Source organism: Salvelinus fontinalis, chromosome 25, assembly GCF_029448725.1.
Source record: "Salvelinus fontinalis isolate EN_2023a chromosome 25, ASM2944872v1, whole genome shotgun sequence".
Taxonomy (NCBI): domain Eukaryota; kingdom Metazoa; phylum Chordata; class Actinopteri; order Salmoniformes; family Salmonidae; genus Salvelinus; species Salvelinus fontinalis.
In genome coordinates, this window is record NC_074689.1 from 18,770,189 (window position 1) to 18,789,434 (window position 19,246).

Here is a 19,246-nt window from a genome sequence, read left to right on the forward strand (position 1 = left end):
GTTTGGCCGGTGTAGGCCGTCATTGTAAATAAGAATTTGTTTTTAACTGACTTGCCTAGTTAAATAAAGGTTACACACACACACCACACTGACCAAAAAGTTATTTTGTTGGCATTTACGTATGTTCACATTACCAGTAAAACATAATCAAAACCTATTTCTTTCACTTACTTGCTGTGCTGTTTCATTGTTCATTTGTTCAGTCGTTTCTCATACTATGGAATGCCGTTTGGGTCTGCTATTTAAATAAGCTTGTTGACCAATCAGGACCTGAATATGACTGCACTTCACATAATATTTTAACGCGTTCATAAATGTTTTACGTAGTTATTACATTATCACTCGTATTTCATATGTCACAACGATTCATCGATACGTATGCTATGATGCTGGTAAAGTTGATTCGCGCACCTACAGTGCTGGTCATTAAAATAAAAGCTAGCTAGCTCATGGATGCAAAGAATGTTCTTCCCCCAAAACATAGCAAAACAACAATCTGTTTCAGTAGCTATAGTTAGCTAGCTAATTATATAGCTAGGTGTCTTCATCTAAAATAACCCTAATTTATAAGACAGTTCTTATTTTATTAATTGTCAGACCCATCTATGTGAAGCTAGCCACAATAAGGATTAGTCACAATAATGGACTTTGCTGTTAGCCTTCAAAATAAAAGTGTGTTATTGACAGTGACCCAAATGAATACAAATAGTCAAATTATGCCATAATTGAATAGATCATGCTAACGAGGTTGGAATGTTATATAAAATCAACAAAAGACATTTTGTTAATTTGACAAAAATCTGTTGAAATCACACTGGATGTATTATACTTTAGAATTGCATTGGGGGCATATTTATTTTACTATTTCACCTATGGATTGTGGATCAATGACATGGGGTATCAGTCCACTCCGTGACACCCAGAGAACATTAGCCTCGTAGCTCTTATTGCGGGACTCTGAAACAACTGTGAATTTAGCCACATTTATTGTCAACCTATGTGTATTGAACACTATTCCCGAGAAAAAGCAATACTGCGTGGAGGTTTTGGAGTCTGTTAACTCTGAGGAAGACATTGGAAAAAGATATTGTGGGTATTGAGTAGACTGTTACCCCATTTCATTGCTTCACATTACAACCTTGTTTAACATTATCTAGTCTAAATATAGCATGATTCCACAAAATGTAACCTTCTGTATCACTTTCACAGAGGTACTTATATTTTGAAGGCAAACCGCAAATTCCGCTATTGTGCCTAATCCTTATTGTGGCTAGCTTCACAACACATAACCCGGTCTTGTCGAGCATCACTAGCCAGATGAAGCTAGCTGGCTGCTTAAAACATTAGCTTTGGGCAACAGGGTTAAGTAGCTGGCTAGCTATTTATTTTCATGAACTGAAGTTTAATTTCAATAGGTGAACAACAAGTGGCTACCTAGCTAATACTTTCAAGGGTTCCTAAATCATGGCTAAGAATACTGAAAATGACTGCAGTTTCTACTGGTCATTGTTTTCAAGCTGGTTGTATTGGTGCTAGCTAGGTACCAAGCTAAAGCTAGCTACCCCAGAAGTTGCAGTCGAACAAATAATGCTTTATTACCAATGCGGTATTGTAAACACATTGTTCGTGGCCAGTGTTTGCTTGTTTGCAGACTTTTTTTGTACGGCTTTGACAGTGCTACTGACAGTAGTGGTGGCGCTTGTACGTGCAATTTCATGACACACAACATTCTATAATAGAACTGTGTTATTTGACAACATAGGGCAACATGTGTACTGGTGCTCGACCAGTCGGCGAAAGCCAACATCTCCCACGACAGAGAACATCTGATTGTCAAGGGCAATGAGTTGTCTCGCTGAATTTTTTTTTACTCTTTCAAATAACTGCTCGACTTGATGACTGCTCGATCCACACAGCAGACATTGTGGGCTAGGTTAGGAATGCTGTGTTGCACGTGCAGATCAAAATTTTACATGCAGTTATTTCGTAATGTACCTACGTGTATATAGGTATGCACGTCAGCTTTGACATCGGTTTTGCGCATCGGCTTTAAACTAGACATTGGGCCGATACTGATGTTGACATTTTTAGCTAATATCGGCCGATTCCAATATGTTCACAGATTTTATATCGTGCATCCCTAGTATTTAAAAAACTATAACACCGTGGGATTTCCAGGCTTCATTCAGCGCTGTCAAGGTTATCTCATATTCTCTCTGCCAAATTAAAAACGGTGTATTTTGAAGCGCTTCCCTGTTATTCGGGGTTCAGGTTAAAGGATTAGGGTTGTGCCAAATAGTCAGACAAACGAGTAAAGGTATTTTTGGGTGCCAGCGTGCGTCTTTCAATCAAGTGCGAGGTGCTACGTGGACTAAATAGGCAAACTAGGCAGTGAGTTGTTTGTAAAGAGAAGGGCGGGCTGTACATTGATCCAGCTGCTTTGATTGGATAGAGCGAAGGTGTATTTCTCAGTTCACTCACTTCTCTTCATAACTTCACCTGAATCCGATCACTTCTCACTTGTTTCGGACTGATCATTTAGATTGCTGCTGCCTCGTGTTAGCCTGCTGCTATGATAAATCAAATGGCGAGGACGTTTGCTAGCCTACCAAGCTATCAATGTGCATGATATCTAACAAGCGGATAGGGAAAAAATGTGAACTGCACAGGCTGACTAAGTGACAGCAAGCTTGTCTGCCCACTGCAAGTTTAGGACACAGACATCCCTCCGCGTGCTGCTCCTAATCTGCAGTTTTTCGGTCTATAAACATGCAGGGAGATGGGTATTTTGACAACATTTATTTCGATATTTTGGCATATTTATTTTGATCTATTTAGGCATATCCAATCTGACTGTCAATTTACGGATCCAATTACGAATATATCTATGGCCATGTCGGCAAACCCCTAATGGAGATGATATGAGCCTCCAAAATATAAAACGCCTTGGTCGTTCCACCTCAAAAAGCACAAGAAAGAGGATTTCGACTCCCACCATCTCAGATTGTTCTGAAATTGTTCCTGCAACATTATTTAGTTGAAATATAATTTGATCTGAGAAATGCTGGAAGTGAATGCTGGAATTAAACAATTAAAGATGCACTATGCAGAAATCGCACCGCTATTTCCTGGTTGCAAAAAAATCGAATAGTTTGCCTAATTTCTGTTTGTGACAAAACAAGGAAGTATAGTGTAGAATCATTGTACCATCTAAACCACTGAAATATATATTCCATAACCAAATATGTTGTATTTTCAGCTGTTTGAAGCTGGTGTACAAAATTGAAAGTAAAACTAAACTTAAACATAGAAGCAAACAAAATACTTTCTTTCAATGAGAAATGTGTTATAGATCTATGTGAATTTGGTCAGGTCACCCAAAAAGTTACAAATTGCAGCTTTAACTATGCAAATGAGCAAAATCTGTGTGATTTAAGAAAATAGAAGCCTGTCTCTATTAATCGCCTCTTGTGTAGAGTGATTTAAGCAAATAAACGCCAAGGCTTTAAGGGAAGTTTAACGGTACCTTACTGTGATTGCTTTAAAAAAAACATTTGCTTAGGCTTTGCTTAGGCTTAGCAAAGAGTGATTTCTCAAGCAAACATTTTGCTAGGACTGTCTGGGAGTGTTTTGAGTGAGGGGAAAATTGAAACTAGCTGTTATTGGCAGAGCGGTTTGGAATTGTCTTTCTTATTGGTATTAACTAATTTACTGCATCACCAGGCATGCCAAAACTCCATCCCTCCAAAACAGGCTGCAATTTCAGGCAGTCTTTTTAAACAGCTCTTACAAAATAGGGGCATTATCATAATTTTCACAACTTCACAGGATTATTCAACCTCAAAATATGGAAATATGTATAAAACACAAAGAAAAATCAAATTTTTGACTGCACTGGGCCTTTAAGAAGTTATTACACATCAACCAGTTATTTGGCTACTATTTTCTATGCCTGCACCGACCGATATGACATTTTTGGCCAATACAGATATCCAATATTTTCCTTGCCAAAAAACAACTTTTTAGCGGCCTAGTACAGTTAAATAGTTAAAACACAAACATGGACGCAACGGTCAAAGGCACTGCATCTCAGTGCAAGAGGCGTCACTACAGTCCCTGGTTCGAATCCAGGCTCTATTACATCCGGCCGTGAATAGGGCGATGCACAATTGGTCCAGCGTCGTCTGGGTTTGGCCGGTGTAGGCCGTCATTGTAAATAAGAATTTGTTTTTAACTGACTTGCCTAGTTAAATAAAGGTTACACACACACACCACACTGACCAAAAAGTTATTTTGTTGGCATTTACGTATGTTCACATTACCAGTAAAACATAATCAAAACCTATTTCTTTCACTTACTTGCTGTGCTGTTTCATTGTTCATTTGTTCAGTCGTTTCTCATACTATGGAATGCCGTTTGGGTCTGCTATTTAAATAAGCTTGTTGACCAATCAGGACCTGAATATGACTGCACTTCACATAATATTTTAACGCGTTCATAAATGTTTTACGTAGTTATTACATTATCACTCGTATTTCATATGTCACAACGATTCATCGATACGTATGCTATGATGCTGGTAAAGTTGATTCGCGCACCTACAGTGCTGGTCATTAAAATAAAAGCTAGCTAGCTCATGGATGCAAAGAATGTTCTTCCCCCAAAACATAGCAAAACAACAATCTGTTTCAGTAGCTATAGTTAGCTAGCTAATTATATAGCTAGGTGTCTTCATCTAAAATAACCCTAATTTATAAGACAGTTCTTATTTTATTAATTGTCAGACCCATCTATGTGAAGCTAGCCACAATAAGGATTAGTCACAATAATGGACTTTGCTGTTAGCCTTCAAAATAAAAGTGTGTTATTGACAGTGACCCAAATGAATACAAATAGTCAAATTATGCCATAATTGAATAGATCATGCTAACGAGGTTGGAATGTTATATAAAATCAACAAAAGACATTTTGTTAATTTGACAAAAATCTGTTGAAATCACACTGGATGTATTATACTTTAGAATTGCATTGGGGGCATATTTATTTTACTATTTCACCTATGGATTGTGGATCAATGACATGGGGTATCAGTCCACTCCGTGACACCCAGAGAACATTAGCCTCGTAGCTCTTATTGCGGGACTCTGAAACAACTGTGAATTTAGCCACATTTATTGTCAACCTATGTGTATTGAACACTATTCCCGAGAAAAAGCAATACTGCGTGGAGGTTTTGGAGTCTGTTAACTCTGAGGAAGACATTGGAAAAAGATATTGTGGGTATTGAGTAGACTGTTACCCCATTTCATTGCTTCACATTACAACCTTGTTTAACATTATCTAGTCTAAATATAGCATGATTCCACAAAATGTAACCTTCTGTATCACTTTCACAGAGGTACTTATATTTTGAAGGCAAACCGCAAATTCCGCTATTGTGCCTAATCCTTATTGTGGCTAGCTTCACAACACATAACCCGGTCTTGTCGAGCATCACTAGCCAGATGAAGCTAGCTGGCTGCTTAAAACATTAGCTTTGGGCAACAGGGTTAAGTAGCTGGCTAGCTATTTATTTTCATGAACTGAAGTTTAATTTCAATAGGTGAACAACAAGTGGCTACCTAGCTAATACTTTCAAGGGTTCCTAAATCATGGCTAAGAATACTGAAAATGACTGCAGTTTCTACTGGTCATTGTTTTCAAGCTGGTTGTATTGGTGCTAGCTAGGTACCAAGCTAAAGCTAGCTACCCCAGAAGTTGCAGTCGAACAAATAATGCTTTATTACCAATGCGGTATTGTAAACACATTGTTCGTGGCCAGTGTTTGCTTGTTTGCAGACTTTTTTTGTACGGCTTTGACAGTGCTACTGACAGTAGTGGTGGCGCTTGTACGTGCAATTTCATGACACACAACATTCTATAATAGAACTGTGTTATTTGACAACATAGGGCAACATGTGTACTGGTGCTCGACCAGTCGGCGAAAGCCAACATCTCCCACGACAGAGAACATCTGATTGTCAAGGGCAATGAGTTGTCTCGCTGAATTTTTTTTTACTCTTTCAAATAACTGCTCGACTTGATGACTGCTCGATCCACACAGCAGACATTGTGGGCTAGGTTAGGAATGCTGTGTTGCACGTGCAGATCAAAATTTTACATGCAGTTATTTCGTAATGTACCTACGTGTATATAGGTATGCACGTCAGCTTTGACATCGGTTTTGCGCATCGGCTTTAAACTAGACATTGGGCCGATACTGATGTTGACATTTTTAGCTAATATCGGCCGATTCCAATATGTTCACAGATTTTATATCGTGCATCCCTAGTATTTAAAAAACTATAACACCGTGGGATTTCCAGGCTTCATTCAGCGCTGTCAAGGTTATCTCATATTCTCTCTGCCAAATTAAAAACGGTGTATTTTGAAGCGCTTCCCTGTTATTCGGGGTTCAGGTTAAAGGATTAGGGTTGTGCCAAATAGTCAGACAAACGAGTAAAGGTATTTTTGGGTGCCAGCGTGCGTCTTTCAATCAAGTGCGAGGTGCTACGTGGACTAAATAGGCAAACTAGGCAGTGAGTTGTTTGTAAAGAGAAGGGCGGGCTGTACATTGATCCAGCTGCTTTGATTGGATAGAGCGAAGGTGTATTTCTCAGTTCACTCACTTCTCTTCATAACTTCACCTGAATCCGATCACTTCTCACTTGTTTCGGACTGATCATTTAGATTGCTGCTGCCTCGTGTTAGCCTGCTGCTATGATAAATCAAATGGCGAGGACGTTTGCTAGCCTACCAAGCTATCAATGTGCATGATATCTAACAAGCGGATAGGGAAAAAATGTGAACTGCACAGGCTGACTAAGTGACAGCAAGCTTGTCTGCCCACTGCAAGTTTAGGACACAGACATCCCTCCGCGTGCTGCTCCTAATCTGCAGTTTTTCGGTCTATAAACATGCAGGGAGATGGGTATTTTGACAACATTTATTTCGATATTTTGGCATATTTATTTTGATCTATTTAGGCATATCCAATCTGACTGTCAATTTACGGATCCAATTACGAATATATCTATGGCCATGTCGGCAAACCCCTAATGGAGATGATATGAGCCTCCAAAATATAAAACGCCTTGGTCGTTCCACCTCAAAAAGCACAAGAAAGAGGATTTCGACTCCCACCATCTCAGATTGTTCTGAAATTGTTCCTGCAACATTATTTAGTTGAAATATAATTTGATCTGAGAAATGCTGGAAGTGAATGCTGGAATTAAACAATTAAAGATGCACTATGCAGAAATCGCACCGCTATTTCCTGGTTGCAAAAAAATCGAATAGTTTGCCTAATTTCTGTTTGTGACAAAACAAGGAAGTATAGTGTAGAATCATTGTACCATCTAAACCACTGAAATATATATTCCATAACCAAATATGTTGTATTTTCAGCTGTTTGAAGCTGGTGTACAAAATTGAAAGTAAAACTAAACTTAAACATAGAAGCAAACAAAATACTTTCTTTCAATGAGAAATGTGTTATAGATCTATGTGAATTTGGTCAGGTCACCCAAAAAGTTACAAATTGCAGCTTTAACTATGCAAATGAGCAAAATCTGTGTGATTTAAGAAAATAGAAGCCTGTCTCTATTAATCGCCTCTTGTGTAGAGTGATTTAAGCAAATAAACGCCAAGGCTTTAAGGGAAGTTTAACGGTACCTTACTGTGATTGCTTTAAAAAAAACATTTGCTTAGGCTTTGCTTAGGCTTAGCAAAGAGTGATTTCTCAAGCAAACATTTTGCTAGGACTGTCTGGGAGTGTTTTGAGTGAGGGGAAAATTGAAAACTAGCTGTTATTGGCAGAGCGGTTTGGAATTGTCTTTCTTATTGGTATTAACTAATTTACTGCATCACCAGGCATGCCAAAACTCCATCCCTCCAAAACAGGCTGCAATTTCAGGCAGTCTTTTTAAACAGCTCTTACAAAATAGGGGCATTATCATAATTTTCACAACTTCACAGGATTATTCAACCTCAAAGTATGGAAATATGTATAAAACACAAAGAAAAATCAAATTTTTGACTGCACTGGGTCTTTAAGAAGTTATTACACATCAACCAGTTATTTGGCTACTATTTTCTATAGTAGCCAAATAATTTACGGATCCAATTACGAATATATCTATGGCCATGTCGGCAAACCCCTAATGGAGATGATATGAGCCTCCAAAATATAAAACGCCTTGGTCGTTCCACCTCAAAAAGCACAAGAAAGATGATTTCGATCATCTCAGATTGTTCTGAAATTGTTCCTGCAACATTATTTAGTTGAAATATAATTTGATCTGAGAAATTACGATACATGATTGCATCCAGATTGGCCATAATCAATAAATATATAGTACCTAACATCAGATTTGGACCAAACTTTTTTTCTAACAATGAGTAAGACATGAAGAATCCAAAGACATAGTCAGAAGCCACCCAGGGACCCGCCCCACACCAATCCCACCCTAACAATAACTATACAGTATCAGTTCTCTATGACGTGTAGTATGGAGTTGCGGTTCTGCATGTTGTTTCTTCATCCTATGTAATGTATTCTCAGTTTATTTAGTCCTCTATTCAGAGGAATGTGTCATTGAAGTTGTCACATCCTACATCCTGATATTACCTGATTTTGACCGCTAGATGGTGCTGTTTCAATTTGGGTGCAATCAATTAGCTTAATTTCTCAGAGATCAAATTATATTTCAACAAAATGTTGTAGGAATGCTAATCGTATCTGTTTCTAACTACAGAAACGTTTTCAGAACAATCTTTGATCAATCCGCTTCCGTTTGTTTTTGTCCTCTGTTAATGACCTCTCTTATTAAAGCGCAGGGAGGGAGTTTCTGTCTGAATTGCGATCCGTGCTATAGGGAATACCGATTAAAAACACACACGGGTGAAAGCTCACTTAGCATTTCCTCTGCTGTTTTAAGCTCTGTTTTTTTAAATATTTTTTTTATTAGAAGCAACGCTGGCACTCAGTCTGAGTTCCATGGCAGTGGCTGCGGCATATGGAGAAATAATTGTGTTTCTGTTTAAATAAATTACTTGAACCCCCACCCCTCCCTACATCCCCACCTGCCCAGACTACTACCTCTGGAGACCTGTGGTTTCTTGCCATGCAGGTTGCGATTTACCCAGGTAATGATAATTTCACATGACAACAGTCAGACGAACAGAACAACACAGAGTCAATGGAATTCTCCCAGGGCTCCCCAGGGCTTCCTGGCTGTTCGGGTTCTTCGTTTTATTCTGTTATTTAATTTATGTTGGATGATGGGGCTGCTGCCAGCAGACACAGGATGCATCATCATGTGGGGGTATCCCTGGGCTGTGTTTGTCGAAAGAACTGGGTCAAAAATGTATCCTAATACATGCGATTTAATTTCAGCTATCTGCAAGTCATTTTGGTTTTAGTGGGTCATTGTCCATGCTGTGATTTCAATAGCCAAAAACACATTGGTTGATTTCTTCCTTCAAATGCTTTATTGAACAATGAGGGTAGAATGGGAATTTATCTGGCTTACATTGTATGGGCTCAGTCACAAACAGTTTACAGAAAGATAGATATGTTTTCCATTAAGTAATGCTGACATAGTCAGAACAATGTATACAGAAATTGTCATCATAATTTGACACATTTTAGAAATCATATCATTGTTGTAGTACTCGAATCCAAGATTCGGACTTGACTCGGATCCATGTCACGATTTTCACGACTCGTGATTCGACTCAGACTCGACCAGTGATGGCTTGGACTCAGACTCAACCAGTAGTGACTTTGTTGTCAGAAAGTCTCTCTCCCTTGCATTTTTCACCATTATGGCTACAACAGCAAATGTCAGATGGCTACTGAATTAGCTGTTCAAAACAGTCATTTATCCAACTTTCTACGTTACAAAATGTAGCTTTGACTACTAACACGGGACTGATGACTCGAGCATAAAGGACTCGGACTTGGACTGGAATGCTAGGGACTCGGACTCGAGATTTAGTGACTTGACACTGAATCATGCTTTGTATATTCTATTATGTACATACTGTATTTCTCATAACTTTTTATTTATTTTTTCCTTCTAATTTTTATTATTTGTTATGTTTGGACTTCTCTATTTGGTATTTGATTCTTGATTGATATTGTACTGCATTGTTGAGGAGGAGGGTTAGCAAGTAAGCATTTCACTGCACGATGTGCACGTGACCAATAAACTTTGATTTGGCTACATACCCTATTGAAAACTTCTAAAATGTATGAAAACCATGTCAGTATCACTTCATTAAATTGTTCTCCTCTCTTGTCCTCTGTTTCAGAGAGCAGCGTGTGGCCTGGGAGATCACAGTGTGTGACAGGTCGGTCTGTGAGGGGACTTTTGAGCAGAGCCACACCTACTACAGTGACTCGTCAGTGACATTGTGCTGGACCAACGGTTCATGGCCCGCCTTCCACCAACTCTCTACCGTACAGCTTCACGGTGTCAAGAGAGTTCCCCTCAAATGTCCCAGCGCCATCAAGTGAGTTTGCTTTCTTTCCCTCCTCACCATTTCCTTCTTGTTCCCTCCATCTCCTACCACTCATCCTTCTAGCCATCCAATATCAAATCATATTTAGGAGGTTTTGGTCCTTTGAGTGAAAAGAGCTCTTGCCCTCTCCCCTCCCCCCTCTGTCACCTCCACCCTTCAGGCCAGGCTGGAGGTCTCTGATGGCTCAGTTGGATATTGACACCATCTCTAAGAGCAGCCAGGTGATTGGTGGAGACAGACTGGTCAAGTTGGTGCTGCTGTCGCCAGGCATCGTCATCGGCATCTGGAGGGTAGGCCAACATTCACAGTATGTGCTGATGATGAGTTGATCTGTTGCTGATAATGATGGAAGAGGAGAACGATAATGAGGGTGATAATGATGGTATTGGTCTATTCCCCAATGATGATGAGGATAATTCGGAGGGGAAGGAAGATATTGAGTAATGATGGTGTTTCTCTATTCCCTGATGATAATAATTATGATGATGATCAGGAAGAGGATGATAATTAGGAGGGGATTAATTTGATCTTAATGATTGAATAATGATGACGTCTATTCCCCGTTTCTCACCACAGGGCCAGTCGTCCATAGCCTTTGTGATGGCCACCTTCCACTACCACAGGCTGTTGGAAAGGAGTCTCCTGGGCTCATCTGTTTGGTATGCAGCACCTGGCTTCCCCCGCCCCCACCCGGGTCCAGGCCAGCCGCAACTCTCTGTATTCACCTTTTTCCATAGCTTTATTACCCACAGATGGCCCGCTGGCTGTTTCAAAGTGTCTTTGAAGACCAATGTCCCCTAACATGACTAAGGGTCAGATTCTTTGTTCCACTATTTAACCCGGAGTTGTACATTATTCATATATTATTTTTGCTGCTTATTTGTTAAGTACATTAGTCTGTTAGTTTCTATATAATGCTTGTGTTGTTTACATTATGGCAGTTCCCATTGCCAAGTGTACTCAAGGCACTCTACTCTCAAACTCTTGAGAGTCAAGAAAATAGTTAATTTCAGTGTTTAACATCTATAAACCAATTTGAGTTCAGCTGTTGACAATGGTAAACTAATGGCACACAATCAGTCACTTCTTCTGGCCCTCAAATGTACGCTTAGGGCCAATGTCAATAACATGCATGACAGTCTCTCCTGGCACAGAGTGGAGGAGAGATTGACTGCATCACTGCTTTGTAAGAAGTATTGACGTGAGGAATGTACCGAATTATCTGTTCAGTCAGTTAACACACAGCTCAAAAACCCATACATACTCCACAAGACATGCAATCAGGGGTCTCTTCACAGTCCCCAAGTCAGAACAGAGGCTGGGAAACCCACGATACTGTATAGAGCAAAGTAACTCAAGGCAAGAAATAAAATACATTGGAAATAAAACATATAAAATAACAACTCAAGGAACAATGCGGACTGTGAAGAGACACACACACTCTTATTATTATTATTATTATTTGAAATGTTGTTTTATATTTCTGTTGCTGTTCTTTTTTATTAGTGGTCTGTATTTTGTCATGTTTTGTGTGGAACCCAGGGAGAATAGCTGCTGCTTCAACAGCTAATGGAGATCCGAATAAAATAAGAAATGTCTAAGATGATTTGTGCCGACTGCACACTGCCTCTAGTTGGTTCTGTGGGATGATGTGACAGAGCTGTAGACTTGCAGATGGCGTGCTAACTCCCTCTCCTGGTGACAGGTGGGAATGGTCCTATAGGCCTCTGTTTTACATTAATTCTCGGTCTGTGTCTCTGTCTCTCATCTCTCTATCACTTTTTCTCCCAGCCCATACACCATTCCAGAGAACAGGCCTCTTTTTGACGACGTGGACCCAAACTACGGTCTCCATGGTTACACGCTACACATTACCCTCCACAACACTGTGACGGAGATCATGTCTGGCCACTTCCCTCAGCTCTTCTGCCGGAAAGGTTAATTAACCACTGTCCACAGGTTAGGGTTATCATGGTCTCGCGTGGCCGTTCTTCCAAATCTCGTCTCATTGACTCGCCTATTGGAAGTCTGGCGAGCTTAAGTGTTGTATTTTGCATTTGAACGGAAGCGCTGGCGTTCATTTTCCATCTAGACACCGTACTCTACCCCTTTGTAGCTTCTTACTGAGGAGAACTTCCCCAGGCGTTCAAACAGAAGGTGAGAAGCCTGGGTTCCCGAGGAGAATGATAGAGTTGGGTTGTTTTTAGCTTAGTGACACTGTTTAATATCAAGTCTGTACTGAAACTTCCTACAGTACTGTGTGCCCTCGCTCGAGTTACTGAGTCAAGTATTCATTCCTCTGCCTTGTAGTTGCTCTACACAGCTACTTGACCTTAGGCTGTTGGGCATTAATGCCTCAAACACCGACATGCGTCTAACACTAGCTAACTCCTCTCCCGGTTTCCATCCCATGATTCCCATCTCATCCCAGGGAAAATGTTTAGGGGGCATCTCGGCACATTAGTTCCTACAGGCAGAGATAATGTGGTTTAACGATGTCTTGATGTGGTCTTTGTGGTTATCCAGGTCAGATCAATGAAGGTTTCATCCAGCTGAATGCCATCATCAGGAGTAACCAGTCTCGGCAGACCCCTCTCTCTGCCAGGGTCAGCCTGCCCTGGAGGTCTGATGCTCTGGAGGGGACTGTGAAGGTACAGGAAAGGAACACTGACTCACTTGTTTAGTTTACAGCAACCACTTGTCATAAGGCCTACCTAACGTTGACATAGCAATGAAATAACAGATGGCATAAACCATCATCACTTATTTTTAGCTAAAGCAGCTTTTGTCTGTGTTTTTCTCTCTTCTCTCCTCTGTGTAGAACTGCTGCATGATGAGCCTGACTCTGCTGGATGAGTCCCAGATACCCTTCTGGTGTGTCAGCACGCCTGTCTCCATGGTGCTGGCCAATGAGGAGCCTTTCTCCTATGACTATGACTACCAGGGCCAGCACTTCCTGATCAAGTACCAGGATGCAGAGGGAAAGGTGTGTTTTTAGCTTTATTCAATTATCAGTTATTGACTTTTGTTTCTCTACCAAAGTGAATAATTATTATAATAATTTATGTATTATATTATTTCATATGATTGTGTGTAGGTACAGATGGACGTGGTGCTGCTGGAGGAACAGAGACAGTTCTTCCTTATTAATCTGGTTGTCTACATCAGCACAGTCAAAGTCAACCAGCACTTTGGCAGAGCCTACTAAGGCTCCTGTTTAGGGGGTACTGTAAGTTTGTACTATATGATCTCTGCCTAGTTTTTTTTAGGTACATGTCCCTATGCCTAGAGCTGTTGCGGTGACCATATTACCGCCACACCGGGGGTCACGATTCATGAGGGCAGTCAAATTCCACGTGACTGTTTAGTCACGGTAATTAGGCTTCTCCAAGCTGCTGATGGTCATTAGTAGCCTACCAAACTTTCTAACTGCCTGGTACTCAGCACTCTATTGTCCCTCGAATCACTCTGACATCAATGCAAATATATTCGAATATCTAATCAAACACTTCATGAGAGCCCATGAGCTCATGTTACGCAACATTTCTATAGGCTATGCAATTGTGGGAGAAAACAGCTATTAAAAAGAGGAGGATCTCATCAGCTTTCTATAAGCTAGGCCTACTATATTTATTTCTCAACTTTCTTAATATTAAGCACATTGCTTAAATTGAATATAAACCACAGGGGAAAGCGTCCTCCTTTCGCTATTTAAGTGCATAGATGACATGTATTTTTTCCTGCTGCCGTTTCGATACAGGTGCATGATAATGGTCCATTCTAAATCAAAACAAAAGTCACACACATATTATTTAGTATATGTAAAGACAAGATTAAATCAAGAATAGTCTGATGAGTGACAATATTAGCCTACCACTTGTGAATTCTAAATGATCACTTGTGAATGATGCCCCCTATGTTCGAATCATAGTCGCACACCCCATGTAGCCTAGCCTATAGGCCTGTATGTTTTAATAAGGTTTGTATCACAACTAAAGTTGCCAAATAACTTCATAAAATGAAGCACATTAATCCGCTTTACAAGGGGTGTAGAGCCTAACTGGCATATTGTTAAGACTGTCGCTCTCCTCATCCTCGGATGAGGTGAGGAGAGAAGGATCTTCAGACCAAAACGCAGCTTCAGGGAAATAAGCCATCTTTATTATAAATACGACGGCAACACGAAACAAAAACAAAACACTTTCAAAACTACAAAAACAAGAAAACGACGTAGACGACAAAACCTGAACATGAACTTACTTAACTGAAACGTAAAACTCACGGACAGGAAACAGACTACATCGAAACGAAACAAACAGCCAAACAGTCCCGTATGGTAAATCCATGAAACGACACAGGAGACAATCACCCACAAACAAACAGTGAGAACGCCCTACCTAAATATGACTCTTAATTAGAGGAAAACGCAAACCGCCTGCCTCTAATCAAGAGCCATACCAGGTAACCCAAAACCAACATAGAAACAGATAACATAGACTGCCCACCCAAAACACATGCCCTGACCATAAACACATAAAAAACAACATAAAACAGGTCAGGACTGTTACAGAACCCCCCCCTCAAGGTGCGAACGCCGGGCGCACCAGCACAAAGTCCAGGGGAGGGTCTGGGTGGGCAGTTGACCACGGTGGTGGCTCCGGCTCTGGACGCTGTCCCCACACCACCATAGTCACTCCCCTCTTCTGTCTACCCCTGCCAATGACCACCCTAAAACTACCTTCCCCTAAATAAACGGCCAGCACCGAGACAAGGGGCAGCACCGGGACAAGGGGTAGCACCGGGACAAGAGGCAGCACCGGAACAAGGGGCAGCACCAGGATAAGGACCAGCACCGGAATAAGGGGCAGCACCGGGACAAGGGGCAGCACCGGGACAAGGGGCAGCACCGGGACAAGGGGCAGCACCGGGACAAGGGGCAGCACCGGGACAAGGGGCAGCACCGGGACAAGGGGCAGCACCGGGACAAGGGGCAGCACCGGGACAAGGGGCAGCACCGGGACAAGGGGCAGCACCGGAACAAGGGGCAGCACCGGGACAAGGGGCAGCACCGGGACAGAGAGATAAATCAAGACAGAGGGATAGATAAGAATATAGAGGTAGATCAAGATAGAGAGGGGGATCAGGATAGAGGGGCAACTCCGGACTGAAAGGCAGCTCCGGACAGAGAGACAGCTCTGGACTGATGGGCAGTTCTGGGTATCTAGCCGTTTCAGGCTGAAGGGCAGCTCATGGCTGACTGACGAATCTCGACGCTCATGGCTGGCTGACGGCTCTCGACGCTCATGGCAGGCTGACGGCTCTCGACGCTCATGGCAGGCTGACGGCTCTCGACGCTCATGGCAGGCTGACGGCTCTCGACGCTCATGGCAGGCTGACGGCTCTCGACGCTCATGGCGCTCTGACGGCTCTCGACGCTCATGGCGCTCTGACGGCTCTGGCTGCTCATGGCTCTCTGACGGCTCTGGCTGCTCATGGCTCTCTGACGGCTCTGGCTGCTCATGGCTCGCTGGCGGCTCTGGCTGCTCATGGCTCGCTGGCGGCTCTGGCAGATCCTGTCTGGTTGGCGGCTCTGGCAGATCCTGTCTGGTTGGCGGCTCTGGCAGATCCTGTCTGGTTGGCGGCTCTGGCAGATCCTGTCTGGTTGGCGGCTCTGGCAGATCCTGTCTGGTTGGCGGCTCTGGCAGATCCTGTCTGGTTGGCGGCTCTGGCAGATCCTGTCTGGTTGGCGGCTCTGGCAGATCCTGTCTGGCTGACGGCTCTAGCGGCTCCTGTCTGGCTGACGGCTCTAGCGGCTCCTGTCTGGCTGACGGCTCTAGCGGCTCCTGTCTGGCGGATGGCTCTGTAGGCTCATGGCAGACGGGCGGCTTTGCAGGCTCATGGCAGACGGGCGGATTTGCAGGCTCCTGGCAGACGGATGGCTCAGACGGCGCTGGGGAGACGGATGGCTCAGATGGCGCTGGGGAGACGGATGGCTCAGATGGCGCTGGGGAGACGGATGGCTCAGATGGCGCTGGGGAGACGGATGGCTCAGATGGCGCTGGGGAGACGGATGGCTCTGGCCGGATACGGTGCACTGTAGACCTGGTGCGTGGTGCCGGAACTGGAGGCACCGTGCTAATGATAAGCACCTTCCTACTAGTGCGGGGAGCAGGGACAGGGCACACTGTATTCTCAAAGCCCACTCTATAACTGATGCGTGGTACCGGCACTGGTGACGCCGGGCTGAGGACAAGCACATCAGGATTAGTAGGGGGAGAAGATACAGTTTGTACAGGGCTCTGGAGACGCACTGGTAGCTTAGTGCGTGGGGCCGGAACTGGAGGCACCGGGCTAGATACACGCACTACAGGGAGAGTGCGTGGAGGAGGAACAGGGCTCAGGATACGCACTGGTAGCCTAGTGCGTAGTGTAGACACTGTAGGTACTAGGCTGGGGCGGGGAGGTGGTGCCGGAAATACCGGACCGTGGAGGCGTACTGGCACTCTTGAGCATTGAACCCGCCCAACCTTACCTGGTTGAATGCTCCCGGTCGCCCGACCAGTGCGGGGAGGTGGAATAACCCGCACCGGCCTATGTAGGCGAACCGGGGAAACCATGCGTAAGGCCGGTGCCATGAATGCCGGCCCGAGGAGACGCACTGGAGACCAGACGCGTTGAGCCGGCCTCATGACACCTGGCTCAATACTCAATCTAGCCCTACCAGTGCGGGGAGGTGGAATAACCCGCACTGGGCTATGCACTCGTACAGGAGACACCGTGCGCTCTACTGCGTAACACGGCGCCTGCCCGTACTCCCGCTCTCCACGGTAAGCCTGGGAAGTGGGCGCAGGTCTCCTACCTGCCCTTGGCCCACTACCTCTTAGCCCCCCCCCAAGAAATTTTTGGGAATTACTTACGGGCTTTTTTGGCTTCCTTGCCAGACGCGTTCCCTCATAGCTCCGGTTCCTCTCTCCGGTAGCCTCTGCTCTCCTCCGTGCCTCCAGCTCAGCTTTGGGACGGCGATATTCTCCCTGCTGTGCCCATGGACCTCTCCCGTCCAATATTTCCTCCCAAGTCCAGAAATCCTTGTTGCCCTGTCGAGCTTTCCCTTGCCTCCGCTGCTTGGCTCTGGAGAGGTGGGTGATTCTGTTAAGACTGTCGCTCTCCTCATCCTCGGATGAGGTGAGGAGAGAAGGATCTTCAGACCAAAACGCAGCTTCAGGGAAATAAGCCATCTTTATTATAAATACGACGGCAACACGAAACAAAAACAAAACACTTTCAAAACTACAAAAACAAGAAAACGACGTAGACGACAAAACCTGAACATGAACTTACTTAACTGAAACGTAAAACTCACGGACAGGAAACAGACTACATCGAAACGAAACAAACAGCCAAACAGTCCCGTATGGTAAATCCATGAAACGACACAGGAGACAATCACCCACAAACAAACAGTGAGAACGCCCTACCTAAATATGACTCTTAATTAGAGGAAAACGCAAACCACCTGCCTCTAATCAAGAGCCATACCAGGTAACCCAAAACCAACATAGAAACAGATAACATAGACTGCCCACCCAAAACACATGCCCTGACCATAAACACATAAAAAACAACATAAAACAGGTCAGGACTGTTACACATATATAAGCAGCGCATGAATTTCAAGTTTGGGGAAGATAATTCTCACCATAAAAATGCACCTTTACTATAAAAACATTACATTCATAACTGCATTTGTGGTCACTTTTGATAATGGTGTTTTCCGCTAATGGAACATTTGCGCTTATAGCCTACTACCATGTGCGCATTGCTGCACATATAATGTGAAAAAATAGCCTAAAAGTTTATCAACATTTTAAGCTAAAAGTGCTGATCTGTTGCGTCAGCCACATTGCATAAAAATATTTTTGGGATGTTAGTGGTTGTATTCATTTGGGATCTATCACATCCCACAACTGTCCCAGACTATGTTTGGAATATTTATTTATTGCACAGAATAGAATAGGTCGACTTTTGTACTATGGGGGTGATGGGTTTGGATTTCTAAACTTTGAACTTTGTTAAGTACATTAGTCTGTTAGTTTCTATATAATGCTTGTGTTGTTTACATTATGGCAGTTCCCATTGCCAAGTGTACTCAAGGCACTACTCTCAAACTCTTGAGAGTCAAGAAAATAGTTAATTTCAGTGTTTAACATCTATAAACCAATTTGAGTTCAGCTGTTGACAATGGTAAACTAATGGCACACAATCAGTCACTTCTTCTGGCCCTCAAATGTACGCTTAGGGCCAATGTCAATAACATGCATGACAGTCTCTCCTGGCACAGAGTGGAGGAGAGATTGACTGCATCACTGCTTTGTAAGAAGTATTGACGTGAGGAATGTACCGAATTATCTGTTCAGTCAGTTAACACACAGCTCAAAAACCCATACATACTCCACAAGACATGCAATCAGGGGTCTCTTCACAGTCCCCAAGTCAGAACAGAGGCTGGGAAACCCACGATACTGTATAGAGCAAAGTAACTCAAGGCAAGAAATAAAATACATTGGAAATAAAACATATAAAATAACAACTCAAGGAACAATGCGGACTGTGAAGAGACACACACACTCTTATTATTATTATTTGAAATGTTGTTTTATATTTCTGTTGCTGTTCTTTTTT

General features: G+C 42.9%; 1 protein-coding gene across 2 annotated transcripts in view; it reads left to right on the plus strand.

Annotated features, from left to right (window-relative positions):
• Positions 1-16,069, plus strand: part of fbxo15 (F-box protein 15) — a 42,936-nt gene extending 26,867 nt beyond the window's left edge. For both annotated transcript variants that reach the window (XM_055881503.1, XM_055881504.1), the window contains 7 exons: positions 10,358-10,558; positions 10,728-10,857; positions 11,144-11,226; positions 12,359-12,504; positions 13,094-13,218; positions 13,389-13,553; positions 13,665-16,069. In XM_055881503.1, coding sequence (XP_055737478.1) covers positions 10,358-10,558; positions 10,728-10,857; positions 11,144-11,226; positions 12,359-12,504; positions 13,094-13,218; positions 13,389-13,553; positions 13,665-13,775 — 961 coding nt within the window. In that variant the 3' untranslated portion in view covers positions 13,776-16,069. The remainder of the gene's footprint in view (positions 1-10,357; positions 10,559-10,727; positions 10,858-11,143; positions 11,227-12,358; positions 12,505-13,093; positions 13,219-13,388; positions 13,554-13,664) is intronic.
• Positions 16,070-19,246: the final 3,177 nt, after the last annotated feature.